Genomic DNA, 17,994 nt, shown 5'->3' on the forward strand with positions numbered 1-17,994 from the left:
CTTAGTGAAAAAGTTTTTCCTAATATCCAATCTAAACCTCCCCCATTGCAACTTGAGACCATTACTCCTCGTTCTGTCATCTGCTACCATTGAGAACAGTCTAGAGCCATCCTCTTTGGAACCCCCTTTCAGGTAGTTGAAAGCAGCTATCAAATCCCCCCTCATTCTTCTCTTCTGCAGACTAAACAATCCCAGCTCCCTCAGCCTCTCTTCATAAGTCATGTGCTCTAGACCCCTAATCATTTTTGTTGCCCTTCGCTGGACTCTCTCCAATTTATCCACATCCTTCTTGTAGTGTGGGGCCCAAAACTGGACACAGTACTCCAGATGAGGCCTCACCAGTGTCGAATAGAGGGGAACGATCACATCCCTCGATCTGCTCGCTATGCCCCTACTTATACATCCCAAAATGCCATTGGCCTTCTTGGCAACAAGGGCACACTGTTGACTCATATCCAGCTTCTCGTCCACTGTCACCTCTAGGTCCTTTTCCGCAGAACTGCTGCCTAGCCATTCGGTCCCTAGTCTGTAGCGGTGCATTGGATTCTTCTGTCCTAAGTGCAGGACCCTGCACTTATCCTTATTGAACCTCATCAGATTTCTTTTGGCCCAATCCTCCAATTTGTCTAGGTCCTTCTGTATCCTATCCCTCCCCTCCAGCGTATCTACCACTCCTCCCAGTTTAGTATCATCTGCAAATTTGCTGAGAGTGCAATCCACACCATCCTCCAGATCATTTATGAAGATATTGAACAAAACCGGCCCCAGGACCGACCCCTGGGGCACTCCACTTGACACCGGCTGCCAACTAGACATGGAGCCATTGATCACTACCCGTTGAGCCCGACAATCTAGCCAGCTTTCTACCCACCTTATAGTGCATTCATCTAGCCCATACTTCCTTAACTTGCTGACAAGAATACTGTGGGAGACCGTGTCAAAAGCTTTGCTAAAGTCAAGAAACAATACATCCACTGCTTTCCCTTCATCCACAGAACCAGTAATCTCATCATAAAAGGCGATTAGATTAGTCAGGCATGACCTTCCCTTGGTGAATCCATGCTGACTGTTCCTGATCACTTTCCTCTCATGTAAGTGCTTCAGGATTGATTCTTTGAGGACCTGCTCCATGATTTTTCCAGGGACTGAGGTGAGGCTGACTGGCCTGTAGTTCCCAGGATCCTCCTTCTTCCCTTTTTTAAAGATTGGCACTACATTAGCCTTTTTCCAGTCATCCGGGACTTCCCCCGTTCGCCACGAGTTTTCAAAGATAATGGCCAAGGGCTCTGCAATCACAGCTGCCAATTCCTTCAGCACTCTCGGATGTAACTCGTCCGGCCCCATGGACTTGTGCACGTCCAGCTTTTCTAAATAGTCCCTAACCACCTCTATCTCCACAGAGGGCTGGCCATCTCTTCCCCATTCTGTGATGCCCAGCGCAGCAGTCTGGGAGCTGACCTTGTTAGTGAAAATAGAGGCAAAAAAAGCATTGAGTCAGTACTTTGCTCAACATAACAGCACTGAGATAGATTTATAGTGAAAACACAAATAAGTTTATTATCAAAGATTTAAGATTCAAATAATAGCGAGTAAGAATATTGGAAACAAATGGTTACATATAAAACAAAATCATAATATGCTTTCAGAAGAGTAAACTTCACTAACAGGTTAACCTCCTGTCTAAAGAAGTTGATTTCACCCAAAGTCCTCTGCAGCATTTTCAGTCAAACTTGAGATCCTGTTTTCATGAATGCAAATGCACTGTCCATTTATGTACTAGGTACAGGATGAAGGGGTGTCTTCTTTGCCTTTTAAATATACCCCTATTGTTCATTGTCTTGACCCATAGCCAGGATAGCCTCCCATGGTTTGTTTTTTTCCTGTGTGCTCCTTTCCTGTTGATTTCACATCTCTTTGTATGTAAATGGACATCTGTTGTGTTAGCTTACAATGCTTAATTTACATCCTGACAGAGAGAAAGGAATAAACATCTCTTGTCTGAGAGAAACCTAAGTTTGTTTAAGATTGCTGATAACTAATACATTGATATAGATTTTAAAACATATTTTCAGTATATATACATAACTCCTTACATAGTAGCTTTACATACATTTCACAATGATATTAATGGCTAGCATGACACTGGCTTTCATTAGAGACCTCACATGGCATGCTTTGTGAGACTTGTGAGATTTCTGTAACTCCTCTGCTCCCCCTGACGCACGCACACACACATCTTCCTTGTCAGGGGAGGAGGCATAGAGTTAGAGGATCAAAATAATAATGTATATTAGAACAAGCAGAAGGTAGACTCTTTGAGACACAGTGCTGTGAAACTGTGCTCAGATGGTGTGGGCTTCTCAAGGTAAGTATATCCTCCTCATACTCCTTGGGAAGATATAAGAGAGGACTGGGAAATTCTAGCCACTCCTAAAAACCTGTGAAGGTACCTGCCTGTCATCCCCAGCTGCTTCAGCAGATAGTCATACCCTAATAACCAGTCTGTTGTGCCCAGCTGGTGCTGCAGGTTGCAATGCTTCCTCACCTCCTCCTCTTGTCAGCAGTTGACTATGGAATGACAAGATGGAGAGCAGCCCAGACATGGAAAAACAAGCAGGTGCTAAGGGCCCCCTTGGACCACCATTTACTTAATTCTAGCCCCCCAGCCTCCATTTTATAAGGCCAAAAGGTTCTTTAGTGTGCACCAATTCAGATTCAACCTGGTGTCACTACTAAATGTGTCTATATTCCCTGGTTGGAGATTCAGTGTTTCCAACTGAGAGAGATGTTCATCTGAAAGAGTGGGCTTCTCACTCTACAGGCCCTTCACAGGCAGCCAAGTCTGGGCAGGGTCACCTTAACCCCCCTCCCCTGGGCATGAAAGCTCTCAGGCAGCATCAGAACTGGGGGGGGCGGTAATTATGAGGTGTCATCTTACACCCTAAGGGCCTCCTTGTGTTTTGGTCAAGCAGTGCTAAAAAGGGTGGGCTGCACTACAGTTGGTACCCCTCCCAACCTAAACATCTCACAGCTTATGCACCGTCATTCTGAAAAGATAGTGGGATGTATATTTGTTTCACACTGGTGTATGGAGCTTTGCTCACTGAAAGCAGATGCCCAGGCAAATCACTTCTCGGTTTGTTCTCAGTGCTACAGTGAGAAACTTTTCTGAAAACTGAGACTGATCAGTCAGAATCTTCAGAAAAGTCAAGGTAGAATCCTGGTCCCTGACAGATACAACAGAAAAGAATAAAGGTCAAATGGAAAGTTGAAATGGTCCCTGAAGTAGAAGAAGAGCGAATACCACTTTGCAAGGCGTAACTAGAGCAAGTCCAGGGTGCTGAGACAAAGTCAGAACAGTTATCTCAGAACAATCTACATGGCTCCTACCCATGCAGAGTTAGACCTCCAGACTGGTGTCAGGAACACTTGGCTACATAGACCTTTGGACAAAATAAGGTCATTGTCCAGAAGGAGTACTTTATGGAGCTGTGCAGGAACCACAGGCTCTGTTTTGACCATCCCCAATCTTGAATACCCCAAGGAAACACCAAGACAGGTAGGAAACCATTCATCCTCCACTTCATTTTGGAACTATATAATCCATGCATTCTCCATCAAGAACAGTTCTATCTCCATCCTAGCTTTGAGAATTAAGGAGCAAGGAAGGAGGGCTCTGCCTGAAACATCTGAACAAGTTCCTAAAGGAGGTTCATTTTCACATTCCCATTTTACCATCCCACAACATTCCTTGCTTTGTATATAGATAGCATTTGGAGCATTACCATTTGATCTGGCAAATGCTCCCACTGTCCCTTCCATGATCACCATGGTATTATAGGTTTCAGAGTAGCAGCTGTGTTAGTCTGTATTCGCAAAAAGAACAGGAGGACTTGTGGCACCTTAGAGACTAACAAATTTATTTGAGCATAAGCTTTCATGAGCTACAGCTCACTTCATCGGATGCATTCTTTAGTCAGGACTCCATAGTTAAGGATGAGTTACATTTTGCTGTTATAGCAGGGAATCAATGTCTTTGTTATACATGAAAAATACAGTGTATACCCAAACTTACAGCATATACTCTTTCAATTTTAAGAGAATTTACAAATAAAGCCATTAATTACATTGAGTCAAAATTAATTAAACCGTGATTCTTTAAGAAATGTAGCATCTGTTAGTCTTTCTGGTGTGTCAATGATCTTAACAACAGAATAACACAGACTCTTTACTTTCCATATAGCTATAATTAATTGAAATCTTATGTACAGGCTATAATTTGAAGAAATTAGGTTGTAATTAAGTTACAGTCTTTCATAATTTATCTAATTGATAATTAAATCATCTTAACTTTAGTACCCAGAAAGATAATGGAACAAATATTCAAACAATCAATATGTAAGCATCTAGAAGATAATAAGGTGCTAAGTAACAATCAACATGGATTTGTCAAGAACAAATCTGTTACGAATTACACCTTGTAGGACACGCACACAACTGCTGTGAATTATACCTGGTAGGACACGCACACAAGTGCTACGAATTACACCTGGTAGGACACGCACACCAATGCTGCGAATTATACCTGATAGGTCACGCACAGTTCGAATCTAGGCTGAGGCACAGAAATAAAGTCCACAACTGCAGAGTTCCCAAAAGACACTAAGTTTATTACGCTCGAGCGTGGTGCCCCCCTGCTAGCCAGGAGGGGACCCTGAATACAGATTATACAAAGGTTATATACTTTTTAGCAAAGCATGTTGCCCTCGTGCATCGGAAACCTTAGCCAATAAACAAATCCTTGTCTTATCTACCACCTATCCCTGCTTGGTGCATTCCTCGTGCTATACCAGTATGTTAATTACACAGCATGGTTCTAAAGCCATGCATCAGTAACTTTTATTATCAGGATGGGAGGCCTCACATCAAGGCCAAGAGACAGGGAGTTAGAGACTAACAAAAACCAGATACTGGGAGTCAAGGCAGGCTGGAGACAAGGAGGAGGATTTTCACAGGGATTCAGTATCTAAGGATCACTCCTCCTGGTGTATGCTGTGCTGGCATTTAAACAATGGTGGGCCCCAAACCAAAATGGAGTCACATGTGCTAACTTTTCCTTAACAGTCCTCCCTTTCTTTTTGTACGTCAGTAAGCTATATTGGGGCTGAGTAACCGCGCTGCAGGGTTAGCAACTGCCGACAGCACATACTGCAGCATTGTAGGCATACAAAAAATAACACAAAAAGAATAACAGTCAAAAAAAGTAAATACAAAGTACGCCGTTCCCAAGTCCCCACATCCGGTAGCCATGAGGTGAGCCAGTCCCAGACCCCCTGGAATCCGGCGCTGGTAGTGTCGAGGCTGACGTGATGGAATAGGGCTGCCTGTTGCTTGAGGATGTGGATGTCAGTTTCCACCCTATGGTGCTGATTTACAAATACACAACAGCTTGAGTTGACCAGAGCACAAACCCCGCCCTGATTTGCAAGGAGATAATCCAGGGCTAGGCGGTTTTGCAATGTGGTTTGGGATAGTTGGGTGACTTCAATTTGAAGGGCAGATAGAGCATCTGCAGTAGCATTTGCCATTAGTTCCAAAGCAGCTGAAATATTAACTATAGCTTTTTTCAGCTCGCTTACTCCCAACCATGGCAGAAACCAACGCACAAAGGAGTGAAAGCCTTTGGGCCGTTGAGAAAGGGGGATTAAAAGAATACTTCGTCGGTCCCTCCATACTAGATTGCGGATCTCTCCCCGGGTCAGGTTCTGGTGTACTGTCACGGCGGGTACTATAGCCCCTAAGGTACATGTACCACGCCATCCTGCTGGGAGAACCTTATAGGCTGTGTGATTGCATAACCAATACCAGCCAGACCCCTCGGGGACTGGCCACGGGGCCCCGGAGTAGGTGGAGGGGCCTCCCGCACCAGAGCTGATTTGGGTGGTGTCCTTGCACCCCACAAAATTCCCTACAAAAACTGTATTTTCTATGCCCTTACATTGTGACACACATAAAGCATAATTACCCTGAGCCACCATATCAATAGACCATATTTGGATTGTAACATTCCAGTTAAATGTAGTGTATGCCCATAGCTTAGCTTGGAGTGTTCGATTAAGGGGGATAGGTACCCCTACCAATGGGACCCCCTGACCTAAATATGTGGGGGTATGAATACCAATCCAACACTGCGTTCGATTTACACCCTGTTTGATAGCACGGGTTAAATTCAAGAAGCTATTGCCCTCCCATCCTTGTACTGGACTTGGGAATAGGGAGAGGACCCCCCAGGCAAACCATACCAATGTCGACATCCTCCCCTGTACCATACAAAAAACACTACCCCCAATGTAAGTCCAATAAACAGGAACACAAAAAGTCCTGGTGGGCTGTGAAGGTCCCAGTAGCTGGAAAGCTCAGTCCATGGGTTGGTTGTAGTGTTCATTCGTGAAGTGGCTCGTCCAATGGCTTGTCAGGGTCAGGTGGGGGTCCCAGCGCCAACTTAACGTAGCTATGATGGATCCAGGAACCTTTACCTGCAAAGGAGTGGTGGCAGATGGTGGGAGTAATGTTTGTGGCTGTAAGGCGTTTTTGGTATTTATACTTGCCTACAAGCACAGGTTCCAGCCTCTGGAATAAACCCACCCCACCACTTCACTTCACATTCCCAAGAATACATCCCGCAACTTCCTCCCTGCCAATGTACAATGCTCCGTTTTTGCCATTAAGGCCAATTCTCAGTGTCTCTTGCAGTCAGGAATCCTTGGATTTTGGTGGTTTTAGCAGAGCAGGTGTTTTTTCTTTTTTCTTGGAACAGTCATGGTTTTGCATTATACAGGGGAGAGGTTACTAGCACGTCACCCTGTAGTGCTTTGGTTTCTTTAGCAAATACTGAATGCAGGTTAGCTTTGTCAGTGGACAAGGGAGAGGTTACTAGCACTTCACCTTGTTTTTGTTTTGTTTTTTTTTCTGCTGTTTAAAAGGAGGAAAGAAAAAAAAACCCAGAAGGAGGGACAGGCTGATCAGAAGTCGAAGTGAAGTCATCTCGAGGTGGAGGGGTCTTTTTGCAGTAAGAAGCATGGGTCCAGGAAGTCAGTCTTTGGCACTTCACAGCGGTGTTGTTAGTTAGCAGGACTTAATAAGGGCCTTTCCAGCATGGGGCCAGAGTAGTCTTTTGTTGATGGACCTTTATTTAGACCCAGTCACCTGGTTTTAACAAATGGCAGGTTTGCTCAGGATTCTTGAAGCAGGACTTCTTTTACCTGTAAATACAGAGACCTAACACATTTCATTAATGTCTGGCAGTGTGTTGCAGATCTCACAGCTGCTTGGGCACATTCAAGCCCCCCTCTTTCTTGGCTGTTAGCCAAATCCTAGCTGTGAGTAGTGTCCTTGGGCAGGCCAGCGTCTTATCTTTGGACCGAGCCTGCCAGCTGCAGCGTTGAATTAGCTTGTCCTCCGTTTTATTTCTTTTCCCCTTCTTGGCTTTTATTAACCTGCAAAGGAAACTTTCACTTTCTACTTATACACCTTTGTTTAAAAAGGAACACATGTACATTGCTCATTATACAGCACTTTAGTTCTTATTGTTTAATGTATGCCACATACACCCTTTTAGGAAAATGACTTTTTTACAGAGCTTTGGAGCAACAAGCCAGGACAAGCACACCCACTTTTGAGGAGTCCACTTGGTACAACCTCTGGTGTCCAATAGCCTTCCTCCCTCCCCAGCCCTCTGGCTAGAAATGTGAGGTAGCCAGAAGGATCTCATGTATAATATGGGGAGTGGGTTAACCTTTCATGTCCTTGCTTCCAAAGACTGTTGGTGTGCAAATTTTAACAACAATTTTTTTTAATTAAAAGATCTGGCCAATGAAATTTTTTTTCTTTTTTTTTTTTAACTTAGGCAAATGTATTAAACTTTAGTATATCACATTTTTTGATATTATCCAAACACTTTGTATTCCAAGTTGAATAAAACAAGTATCTGCATTTTGATTTAACAGTTTTAAACTAAACTGTCCTATGAAAAATTAAACACAGCAATTCTGGCCACAAGACAAACACCACAAGACAGGACATAGAACACAGAACAGAATTCCTATTGTGCCAGTAAATTCATGAGATGTTGAATTGCTTTTCAGCTGGCATTAGTTTTTTCTGATTTTCTGAAAGACAAAAATAAAACACAGATCTACCCCTTTTGGGCAGTCAGTCATTGCTTAAAATATTTCCTTTTTATACAAATACCCTTGTTAATTGCAGGCAAAACAGAGGAATTACCCAGATTTTCTTGTATTTGTTTTATAGGCAGCCCAGGTTTCAGTGGCCTCTACCTTATCAGTTAGGTAATTTACATTAAAACAAATGCTTTCCGGCTTGCTTTTGGATCCACAGGTTAAAGATTTTTACTTTAAAAAGGGCACAATAAACTTTACCAGACTTTTGATTGCCTTTTACTTTTAACTCCTGCTGTCAAAGACACAGCGACCTGAAAAGGAAGACATCGCCTATTGTAGCCCCTTGGAGCCTAATAAGATATTAATTAAGTAGCACTGTATAATTGCATTTCTTTGGAAAAGGGCCCATTTTTTTCCAAAATGGCTGCAAAGAAACCAAGAATTTTTTTTTTCTTTCCAGTATTTCACAAAGTTCAACTGCTTAATTCTTTCCAGCAACTAAAGAGTTAACTTCTTACTTTCCTTTCTTAAATCACTTGCTTATTTCCCAAAACGACACCCAATTAACTTAGATTTTACCATTTCAAGTATTATTCCGGGATTTACGTTTTCCATTCCTGTAATTCTTTACTCCTCTTTTTTCACTATGACCTTCAAGTTTTCAACCTGTTTTCCAATCTCTCTATCTGTTGCCTGCCCGCTTGGGCCCGATCCTGTTTTTTTTTTTTTTCTCTGAACTGTTCCTTCCATGAGCACCAGCTTTGTTTCACTACCAAATTAACAAGGAGAGTGGGCTTCTTAACCAGCCCCCAGCCCTCCTGGTCTCTTTTCTTAAATATTTTTACTTACAAGGGCTACCCGAGTCCTCCCCCCATGAGGCTTGTCACCTGGACAGAAAGCACGGCTAGCTGGCAAGCAAGGAGGTGACGGGCATAAGTCAGAAAGTCGAGGGTAAGCCGGAGGAGGGGCAGAAGCAGGCACAGCACAGAGCGGGGCTGGAGACCCCTGAGATGAATAAGAAAAGGAGGAGGAAAGAGGACGTCCTTTCGCATGCACATAAGCCCAGTTGTTCCATACATACCAATAATCCATCTGGGCTGGAGCTTTGTTTTCCAGCCTCTTCCTAAGCGCTGTTAATTTTCCCCAGCAAAGGAACCATCCGGTGGCCAGTCAAAAGGTGTTTGAGTTGTTAGTGCTGGCCACTCAACCTTACATAAAATAACAGCTTTTTTCCTACCTAACCCATGGGTGCCAGAAATATTTCCCCAATTCTCGAGAATTTTAGCCAAAGGGGTCCCCTTACTTACACTCTGCCCAGAACCCATAATGGGCTACCAAAAGAACACAAAATGTGCCACCTTATCGCCTAAGCGACGGCTCAGACCCCCCCCTCCTCGGAGTTCTCAAAGGTGAACTCACCCTGTGCCGGCTGGAGCTGTCCGAGAGGAGGAGTGTAGTCTCGCTTGTTGGGGTGAGCCTAGAGTCCCTTCGTGGTCGCCAAAACTGTTACGAATTACACCTTGTAGGACACGCACACAAGTGCTACGAATTACACCTGATAGGACACGCACGCAAGTGCTACGAATTACACCTGATAGGACACGCACACCAATGCTGCGAATTATACCTGATAGGTCACGCACAGTTCGAATCTAGGCTGAGGCACAGAAATAAAGTCCACAACTGCAGAGTTCCCAAAAGACACTAAGTTTATTACGCTCGAGCGTGGTGCCCCCCTGCTAGCCAGGAGGGGACCCTGAATACAGATTATACAAAGGTTATATACTTTTTAGCAAAGCATGTTGCCCTCGTGCATCGGAAACCTTAGCCAATAAACAAACCCTTGTCTTATCTACCACCTATCCCTGCTTGGTGCATTCCTCGTGCTATACCAGTATGTTAATTACACAGCATGGTTCTAAAGCCATGCATCAGTAACTTTTATTATCAGGATGGGAGGCCTCACATCAAGGCCAAGAGACAGGGAGTTAGAGACTAACAAAAACCAGATACTGGGAGTCAAGGCAGGCTGGAGACAAGGAGGAGGATTTTCACAGGGATTCAGTATCTAAGGATCACTCCTCCTGGTGTATGATGTGCTGGCATTTAAACAATGGTGGGCCCCAAACCAAAATGGAGTCACATGTGCTAACTTTTCCTTAACAATCATGTCAAACCAGTCTAATGTCCTTCTTTGACAGGGTTACAAGCCTTGTGAATGAGGGAAGCAGTAGACGGGATACATCTTGACTTTATGTGAGATAGTATCAAAAGCCTTATGAACCTTCTCATAAGCAAATTAGAGAAATATAACCTAGACGAACCTACTATAAGGTGGGTGTACAACTGGTTGGACAGCCATATTCAGAGGGTAGTTATTAATGGCTCATAATCAAGCTCAAAGGGCATATCGAGTAGGGTCCTGCAGGGAGCTGTCCTTGCTCCAATTCTATTCAGTATCTTCATCAGTGATTTAGATAATGGCATAGAGAGTGCACTTACAAAGTTTGTGGATGATGATACCAAGCTGGGAAGGATTGGAAATGCTTTGAAGGACAGGATTAGAATTCAAAATGATCTTGACAAACTGGAGAAATGGTCTGAAATAAATAGGATGAAATTCAATAAGGACAAATGCAAAGTACTCCATTTAGGAAGGGATAATCAATTGCACAAATACAAAATGGCAAATGACTGTCTAGGAAGGAGTACTGCCGAAAAGGATCTGGGGGTTAGAGTAGATCACAAATTAAATATGGGTCAACAGTGTAACACTGTTGCAAAAAAAAGCGAACATCATTCCGGGATGTATTAGCAGGCATGTTGTAAGCAAGACACCATATGGATGACAACATTTCATTACCCCTGCCTGCAAGACTTCCGTGAATTTTAACCCAAACCAGCCAAAATTGATCACCTTCATTGATCAGGTGTGTCTATGTAAATAAGGTCTACTCATGAGGTCTTTCCCCTAGTTCATCAAAAGATGGCAGCAGAGAGCTCACTCAGACCAATGGCTACAATTTAATTAGTGCAAATTTATCCACATGCTCTGCAGCAGGAGAAACTGTTGTCTCTGCTCAAAGTATAGTTAAAACAATCTCTGATTTAGAAAAGTACAATTGAATTATCCTGGCAATGGAAATGGTCTCAGCTAGTGTGAATTTCAGGGGGTGGGGCATTCCCCAACTGCCAATGACTGATAGGTCTGGTTCTGCTCCCAAGATGCAAGCCAGTTGAAATATTCATCACAACAGAATTACAGATCTTATTACTTGAGAAAGGACACTTTCAGGTAAACTGGGACAGTTTTCCTATTCTGCGTATTGCTCACAAACCATCCTGTGCAAGTATTCACTATGTATGTTGGATAGCTGTGAGTGCTCAGACAAGTCCCATAATATTGAGCCGTCTGCCTCATTGGATGAGTGTGAAAGCACTCCTGGCATGTGCAAATGTAAAATTGTTTTTCCACAAATACTCACATATGCGACTTTCTATGCATTCTTGTGCCAGTGAAGCCCAACAGTGTGATTGCTCATGGGAAAAAAGAATAAAAGGGACAGAATAGCAAAAGGAAATTCCAAGGAGACTGTGAGAGAATTGCTCATTGGCTTGGCTACAGTTCATATTATTCGTATCCTGTCCCTTCTCTTAGTAACAGGGAGAGGGAGCTACCTTGCGTTATTTTAAACTTTGTTCTAATTTAGAAGCTGCTCAAGAAGGATTGTAATTCATTCTAATTCTGACTGTGTATTAAGTTAAATTACCATGTATTGCTTAAATCGGCCTCTGTACCAGATGTCTGGCGGATAGCTAATGTGATGCCAATTTTAAAAAAGAGCTTCAGAGGTGATCCTAGCAATTACAGGCCGGTGAGCCTAACTTCAGTACCAGGCAAATTGGTTGAAACTGTAGTAAAGAACAGAATGATCAAATACATAGATTTACCTGATATGTTAGGGAAGAGTCAACACAGCTTTTATAAAAGGAACTCATGCCTCACCAATCTGTTTGAATTCTTTGAGAGGGTCAATAAACGTGGGCAAGGGTGATCCAGCGTATATAGCATACTTGGACTTTCAGAAAGCCTTTGACAAGGTCCCTCACAAAAGGATCTTAAGCAAAGTAAACTGTCATGGGATAAGAGGGAAGGTCCATTCATGGATCAGTAAGTGGTTAAAAGAAAAGAAACAAAGGGTAGGAATAAATGGTCAGTTTTCACGGTGAAGAGAGGTAAACAGCAGGGTCCCCAAGGGATCGGTACTGGAAGCAGTGCTGTTCAACATATTCATAAATGATCTGGAAAAAGGGGTAAACAATGAGGTGGCAAAGTTTGGAGAGGATACAAAATTACTCAAGATAGTTAAGTCTAAAACACACTGCAAATAGTTACAAAGGGATCTCACAAAACTGGGTGACTGGGCAACAAAATGGCAGATGAAATTCAGTGTTGATAAGTGCAAAGTAATGCACATTGGAAAACATAACCCCCACTATACATACAAAACGATGGGGTCTAAGTTAGCTGTTATACTCCGGAAAGCAGTCTTGGAGTCGTTGTGGATAGTCCTCTGAAAACATCTGCTCAATATGCAGCAGCAGTCACAAATAGCTAACAATGGTAGGAACCATTAGAAAAGGGGTAGATGGTAAGACAGAAAATATTATAATGCCAATATATAAATCCATGGTATGCCCACACCTTGAGCACTGCGTGCAGTTCTGGTTGCCCCATCTCAAAAAAGATACATTAGAACTGGAAAAAGTACAGAGAGGGGCAACAAAAATGCTGAGGGGTCTGGAACAGCTTCCGTAGGAGGAGAAATGAAAAAGACTGGAACTTTTCAGCTTAGAAAAGAGACGACTGAGGGAGTGGGGGGTTTGATAAAGGTCTATAAAATCACAAACCCTGTGGAGAAAGTGATTAGGGACGTATTATTTATCCCTTCACATAACACACAAACCAGGAGTCACCTAGTGAAATTAATAGGCAGCAGGTTTAAAACAAATATAATGAAGTACTTTTTCACACAATGCACAGTCAGTCTGTGGAACTGTACCAGAGGGTGTTGTAAAGGCTAAAAGTGTAACTGGTTTCAAAAAATAATTAAATAAGTTAATGGAGGACAGGTACATCAATGGCTATTAGCCAAGAGGGTCTGAGATGCAAACCCATGCACTGGATGTCCCTAAACCTCTGACTGCCAGAAGCTGGGACTGGATGATAAATTGCCCTGTTCTGTTCACTCCCTCTGAAGCATCTGGCACCAGCCACTGTCAGAAGACAGGATACTAAGAACATAAGAATGGCCCTACTGGGTCAGACCAAAGGTCCATCTAGCCCAGTATCCTGTCTTCCGACAGTGGCCAGTGCCAGGTGCCCCAGAGAGAATGAACAGAACAGGGCATCACCAGGTGATCCATCCCCTGTCGCCCATTCCTAGCTTCTGGCAGACAGAGGCTATGGACGCCATTCCTGCCCATCCTGGCTAATAGCTATTGATGGACCTATCCTCCATGAACTTATCTAGTTCTTTTTTGACCCCTGTTATACCCTTGGCCTTTACAACATCCTCTGGCAAGGAGTTCCACAGGTTGACTGTGGGTTGTGTGAAGAAATACTTCCTTTTGTGTGTTTTAAACATTCTGCCTATTAATTTCATTTGGTGACCCCTAGTTCTTGTGTTATGAGAAGTAGTAAACAACACTTCCTTATCTACTTTCTCTACAGCAGTCATGATTTTATAGACCTCAATCATATCTCCCCTTAGCCGTCTCTTTTCCAAGCTGAAAAGTCCCATTCTTATTAATTTCTCCTCATATAGAAGCCATTCCATACCCCTAATAATTTTTGTTGTCCTTTTCTGAACCTTTTCCAATTCCAATATATCTTTTTTGAGATGGGGCGACCACATCTGCACACAGTATTCAAGATGTGGGCGTACTATGGATCTATATAGAGGCAACATGATATTTTCTGTCCTATTATCTATTCCTTTTTTAATTATTCCCAGCATTCTGTTTGCTTTTTTGACTGCCACTTCACATTGAGTGAATGTTTTCAGAGAACTATCCACAATGACTCCAAGATCTCTTTCAAGCATTCTTACAGACAGCCCCCCAGCCTCAAGCAAATACTCTCCAGCAACCACACACCACACAACAAAAACACTAACCCAGGAACCTATCCTTGAAACAAAGCCCGATGTCAACTCTGTCCACATATTTATTCAAGTGACACCATCATAGGACCTAATCACATCAGCCACACCATCAGGGACTCGTTCACCTGCACATCTACCAATGTGATATATGCCATCCTGTGCCAGCAATGCCCCTCTGCCATGTACGTTGGCCAAACCGGACAGTCTCTACTCAAAAGAATAAATGGACACAAATCTGACATCGGGAATCATAACATTCAAAAACACTTCAACCTCTCTGATCACTCAGTAAAAGACTTAAGGGTGGCAATTTTGCAACAGAAAAGCTTCAAAAACAGACTCCAACGAGAAACTGTTGAGCTTGAATTAATATGCAAACTAGATACCATTAACTTGGCTTTGAATGGAGACTGGGAGGGGCTGGGTCATTACACATATGCACAGTATGCATCCGATGAAGTGAGCTGTAGCTCACGAAAGCTTATGCTCAAATAAATTGGTTAGTCTCTAAGGTGCCACAAGTACTCCTTTTCTTTTTGCGAATACAGACTAACACAGCTGTTACTCTGAAACCTACACATATTGAATCTATTTCCCCATGTTAAGTATCCTCACATCTTCTTGTCAACTGTCTAAATGGGCCATCTTGATTATCACTACAAAAGTTTTTTTCTCCTGCTGATAACAGCTCATTTTAATTCATTAGCCTCTTACAGTTTGTACGGCAACTTCCACCTTCTCTGTATATATATATATATCTTCTTACTATGTGTTCCATTCTATGCGTCCGATGAAGTGGGCTGTAGCCCATGAAAGCTTATGCTCAAATAAATTTGTTAGTCTCTAAGGTGCCACAAGTACTCCTTTTCTTTTTGCGGATACAGACTAGCATGGCTGCTACTCTGAAACCAGTTTTGAGAGATCCTTTTGTAGCTCTTTGCAGTCTGCCTGGGTCTTAACTATCTTTAGTAATTTTGTATCATCTGCAAATTTTGCCACCTCACTGTTTACCCCTTTTTCCAGATCATTGATAAATATGTTGAATGGGACTGGTCCCAGAACAGACCCCTCGGGGACACCACTATTTACCTCTCTCCATTCTGAAAACTGACCATTTATACCTACCCTTTGTTTCCTATCTTTTAACCAGTTACCAATCCATGATAGGACCTTTCTTCTTATCCCATGGCAGCTAACTTTGCGTAAGAGCCTTTGGTGAGGGACCTTGTCAAGGGTTAGATGGACCATTGGTCTGTCCAGTATGGCCATTCCTATGTTCTTATGAAGTCTGAATAGGCCATGTAGGAAGAATTATTGCCTCCTTGGATATATCCTTTCTTATGTCATCAACTAAAAAGGTCACTTCAGTGAACAAGGGAGGAAGAGGGGCCTGATATTTATTCTGTTTGTTTTGCCTCAGACTCTATGAAGGGAAAGAAAAAGCAGAATTCCAGGCATCATTGCAGCAATTCTTCCTGACTGTCAATCAGCTGATGAAATCCACCCTGGAGGGTACAACCCTGCTGTCCCAGGTGAGGAGGGCAGGGGAGACCTGGCCCTTTTTGTCCCTACAGCTGAAACCCCAGCACGGTTCTGGAGAGGGCAGGTATATGGGAGTGTGTTTGTGTGTGTGTGCACTCATGTGTGTGCCTCATTCTCTGAAGCATCTGTTGCTGCCCTCTGTCAGACATCATACAGAATTAGACTGGCCACTGAGCAAATCCAGTCTAGCAATTCCTGTGCGTTTCTGCAGGGTGCTAGAATTTGCCACACTGTTACACATGGTTAGATGGAGTGAGGGGACCTGCATCGAGCAGAATTGGTGCCATTAAGTATTACTGCATCGGAATCCTTCCCTGTCGGCACAGTGCCATGTCTAGTAGAGAGGGAGGGAGTTACACAGCGCCTCCATTGGCTACCCCTTCTCTGTCACACTAAACGAAAGCTTCTGGTCTTAAATTTCAAGACCCTTCCTAGCCTATCCCCACCATACCTGTTATCTCTCATGTACTATTGAGGTGTTGACTCCCACTTTGGATTGGCCAGTGGTGCCAGCCTCCATCATCCAGCTGTTACATTTTCAAACAAGCCCCTTTGTGCTCTCTCTTGTGCTTCCCCTCATGATTGGGAGAAGCTCTCCATAAACATCTTCAAAGCTACCTTATTATCCTTCTTGAAATCCTTCCTTAACATTCTTCTTTGCCGTGATACCTACAAAAAACTTGACAATGGTTTGGCTGCTGGTGTGCTGAGACTACAGCCTATCATGCTGACCAACTTTATCTCATTGTTTCCTTGTACAATGAGACAAGTGATGGGATCTAAATTAGCTGTTACAAGTCAGGAAAGAGATCTTGGAGTCATTGTGGATAGTTCTCTGAAAACATCAGAGGTAAAAGTAAGCTGGTACGCCCCGGTACAGCGTACCAGTAAGAGCCGGTGCGCTGTACTGGGACCGGCTTTCCCAGACGGCATTTTAAAGCCCTGGGGTAGCGGTGGCGGGGCTGCGGCGGGAATTTAAAGGGCCCCGGAGCTCCAGCCCCGGCTACCGCCCCAGCCCTTTAAATCTCCACCTGAGCCCTGCTGCCAAAGCCCTGGGGTAGCTGCAGCGGGGCTCTGGCAGGGATTTAAAGGGCTGGGGCAGTAGTGGCTGCCGGAGCCCCAAGCCCTTTAAATCCCCACCTGAGCCCTGTTACCAAAGCCCTAGGGTAGCGACGGCGGGGGCTCCGGAGTGGATTTAAAGGGCCGGGGCAATAGCGGCTGCCCCAAGCCCTTTAAATCTCCGCTTGAGCCCTGCTGCGCGAGCCCTGGGGTAGCGGTGGCAGGGCTCTGGCAGGGATTTAAAGGGTCCCGGAGCTCCAGCCACTGCTACCGCCCCGGCCCTTTAAATCCCCGACGGAGCCTGGCCGCCACTAGCACAGGGCTCAGGCACCAGGGCTCAGGGGGGATTTAAAGGGCTCGGGGCTCTAGCAGCTGCTACCACAGTGGAGCCCCAGGCCCTTTAAAGCTCTGCCAGAGCCCAGAGCCCCAGGGTAGTGGTGGCAGCCAGGAGCCCCCAGGGATCCTCAGTGATTTAAAGGGCCCGGGGATCCGCTGCGGTAGCGGCAGCTAGAGCCCTGGGCTCTTTAAATTGCCTCCGAGCCCCGGGGTTCCCAGCCACCTCTGCAGCTGGTAGCTTGGGGGTGATTTAAAGGGCCCGGGGCTCCCAGCTGCCACTACCGTAGCTGGAGCCCTGGCCCTTTAAATCAAGATTTAAATCAAGATTTAAAGGGCCTGGGGATTTAAGGCCCTGCCTCTTCCTGTTAAAGCCATGCCTCTTCCGGTCGAGGCTACGCCCCCTGCACAGGACTCCGGCGTACCGGTAAGTCCTCTAACTTACTTTCACCCCTGGAAAACATCCACTCAGTGTGCAGCGGCAGTCAAATAAGCAAACAGAATGTTGGGAATCATTAGGAAAGGGATAGATAATAAGATACAAAATATCATATTGCCTCTATATAAATCCATGGTACACGCAAAACCTTGAATACTGCATGCAGATGTGGTCGCCCCATCTCAAAAAAAGATATATTGGAATTGGAAAAGTTTCAGAAAAGGGCAACAAAAATTATTAGGGGTATGGAACGACTTCTATATGAGGAGAGATT

The 17,994-nt window shown here is 44.1% G+C and overlaps 1 protein-coding gene across 1 annotated transcript in view; it reads left to right on the forward strand.

Moving 5' to 3' along the window:
• Nucleotides 1-17,994, forward strand: part of LOC141986946 (dedicator of cytokinesis protein 2-like) — a 334,430-nt gene that overhangs the window by 148,348 nt on the left and 168,088 nt on the right. Inside the window, exon 23 of the mRNA XM_074952036.1 lies at nucleotides 15,768-15,879. Within this exon, the coding sequence (XP_074808137.1) occupies nucleotides 15,768-15,879 (112 nt within the window). The remainder of the gene's footprint in view (nucleotides 1-15,767; nucleotides 15,880-17,994) is intronic.

This window comes from Natator depressus, chromosome 4 (assembly GCF_965152275.1).
Source record: "Natator depressus isolate rNatDep1 chromosome 4, rNatDep2.hap1, whole genome shotgun sequence".
Taxonomy (NCBI): domain Eukaryota; kingdom Metazoa; phylum Chordata; order Testudines; family Cheloniidae; genus Natator; species Natator depressus.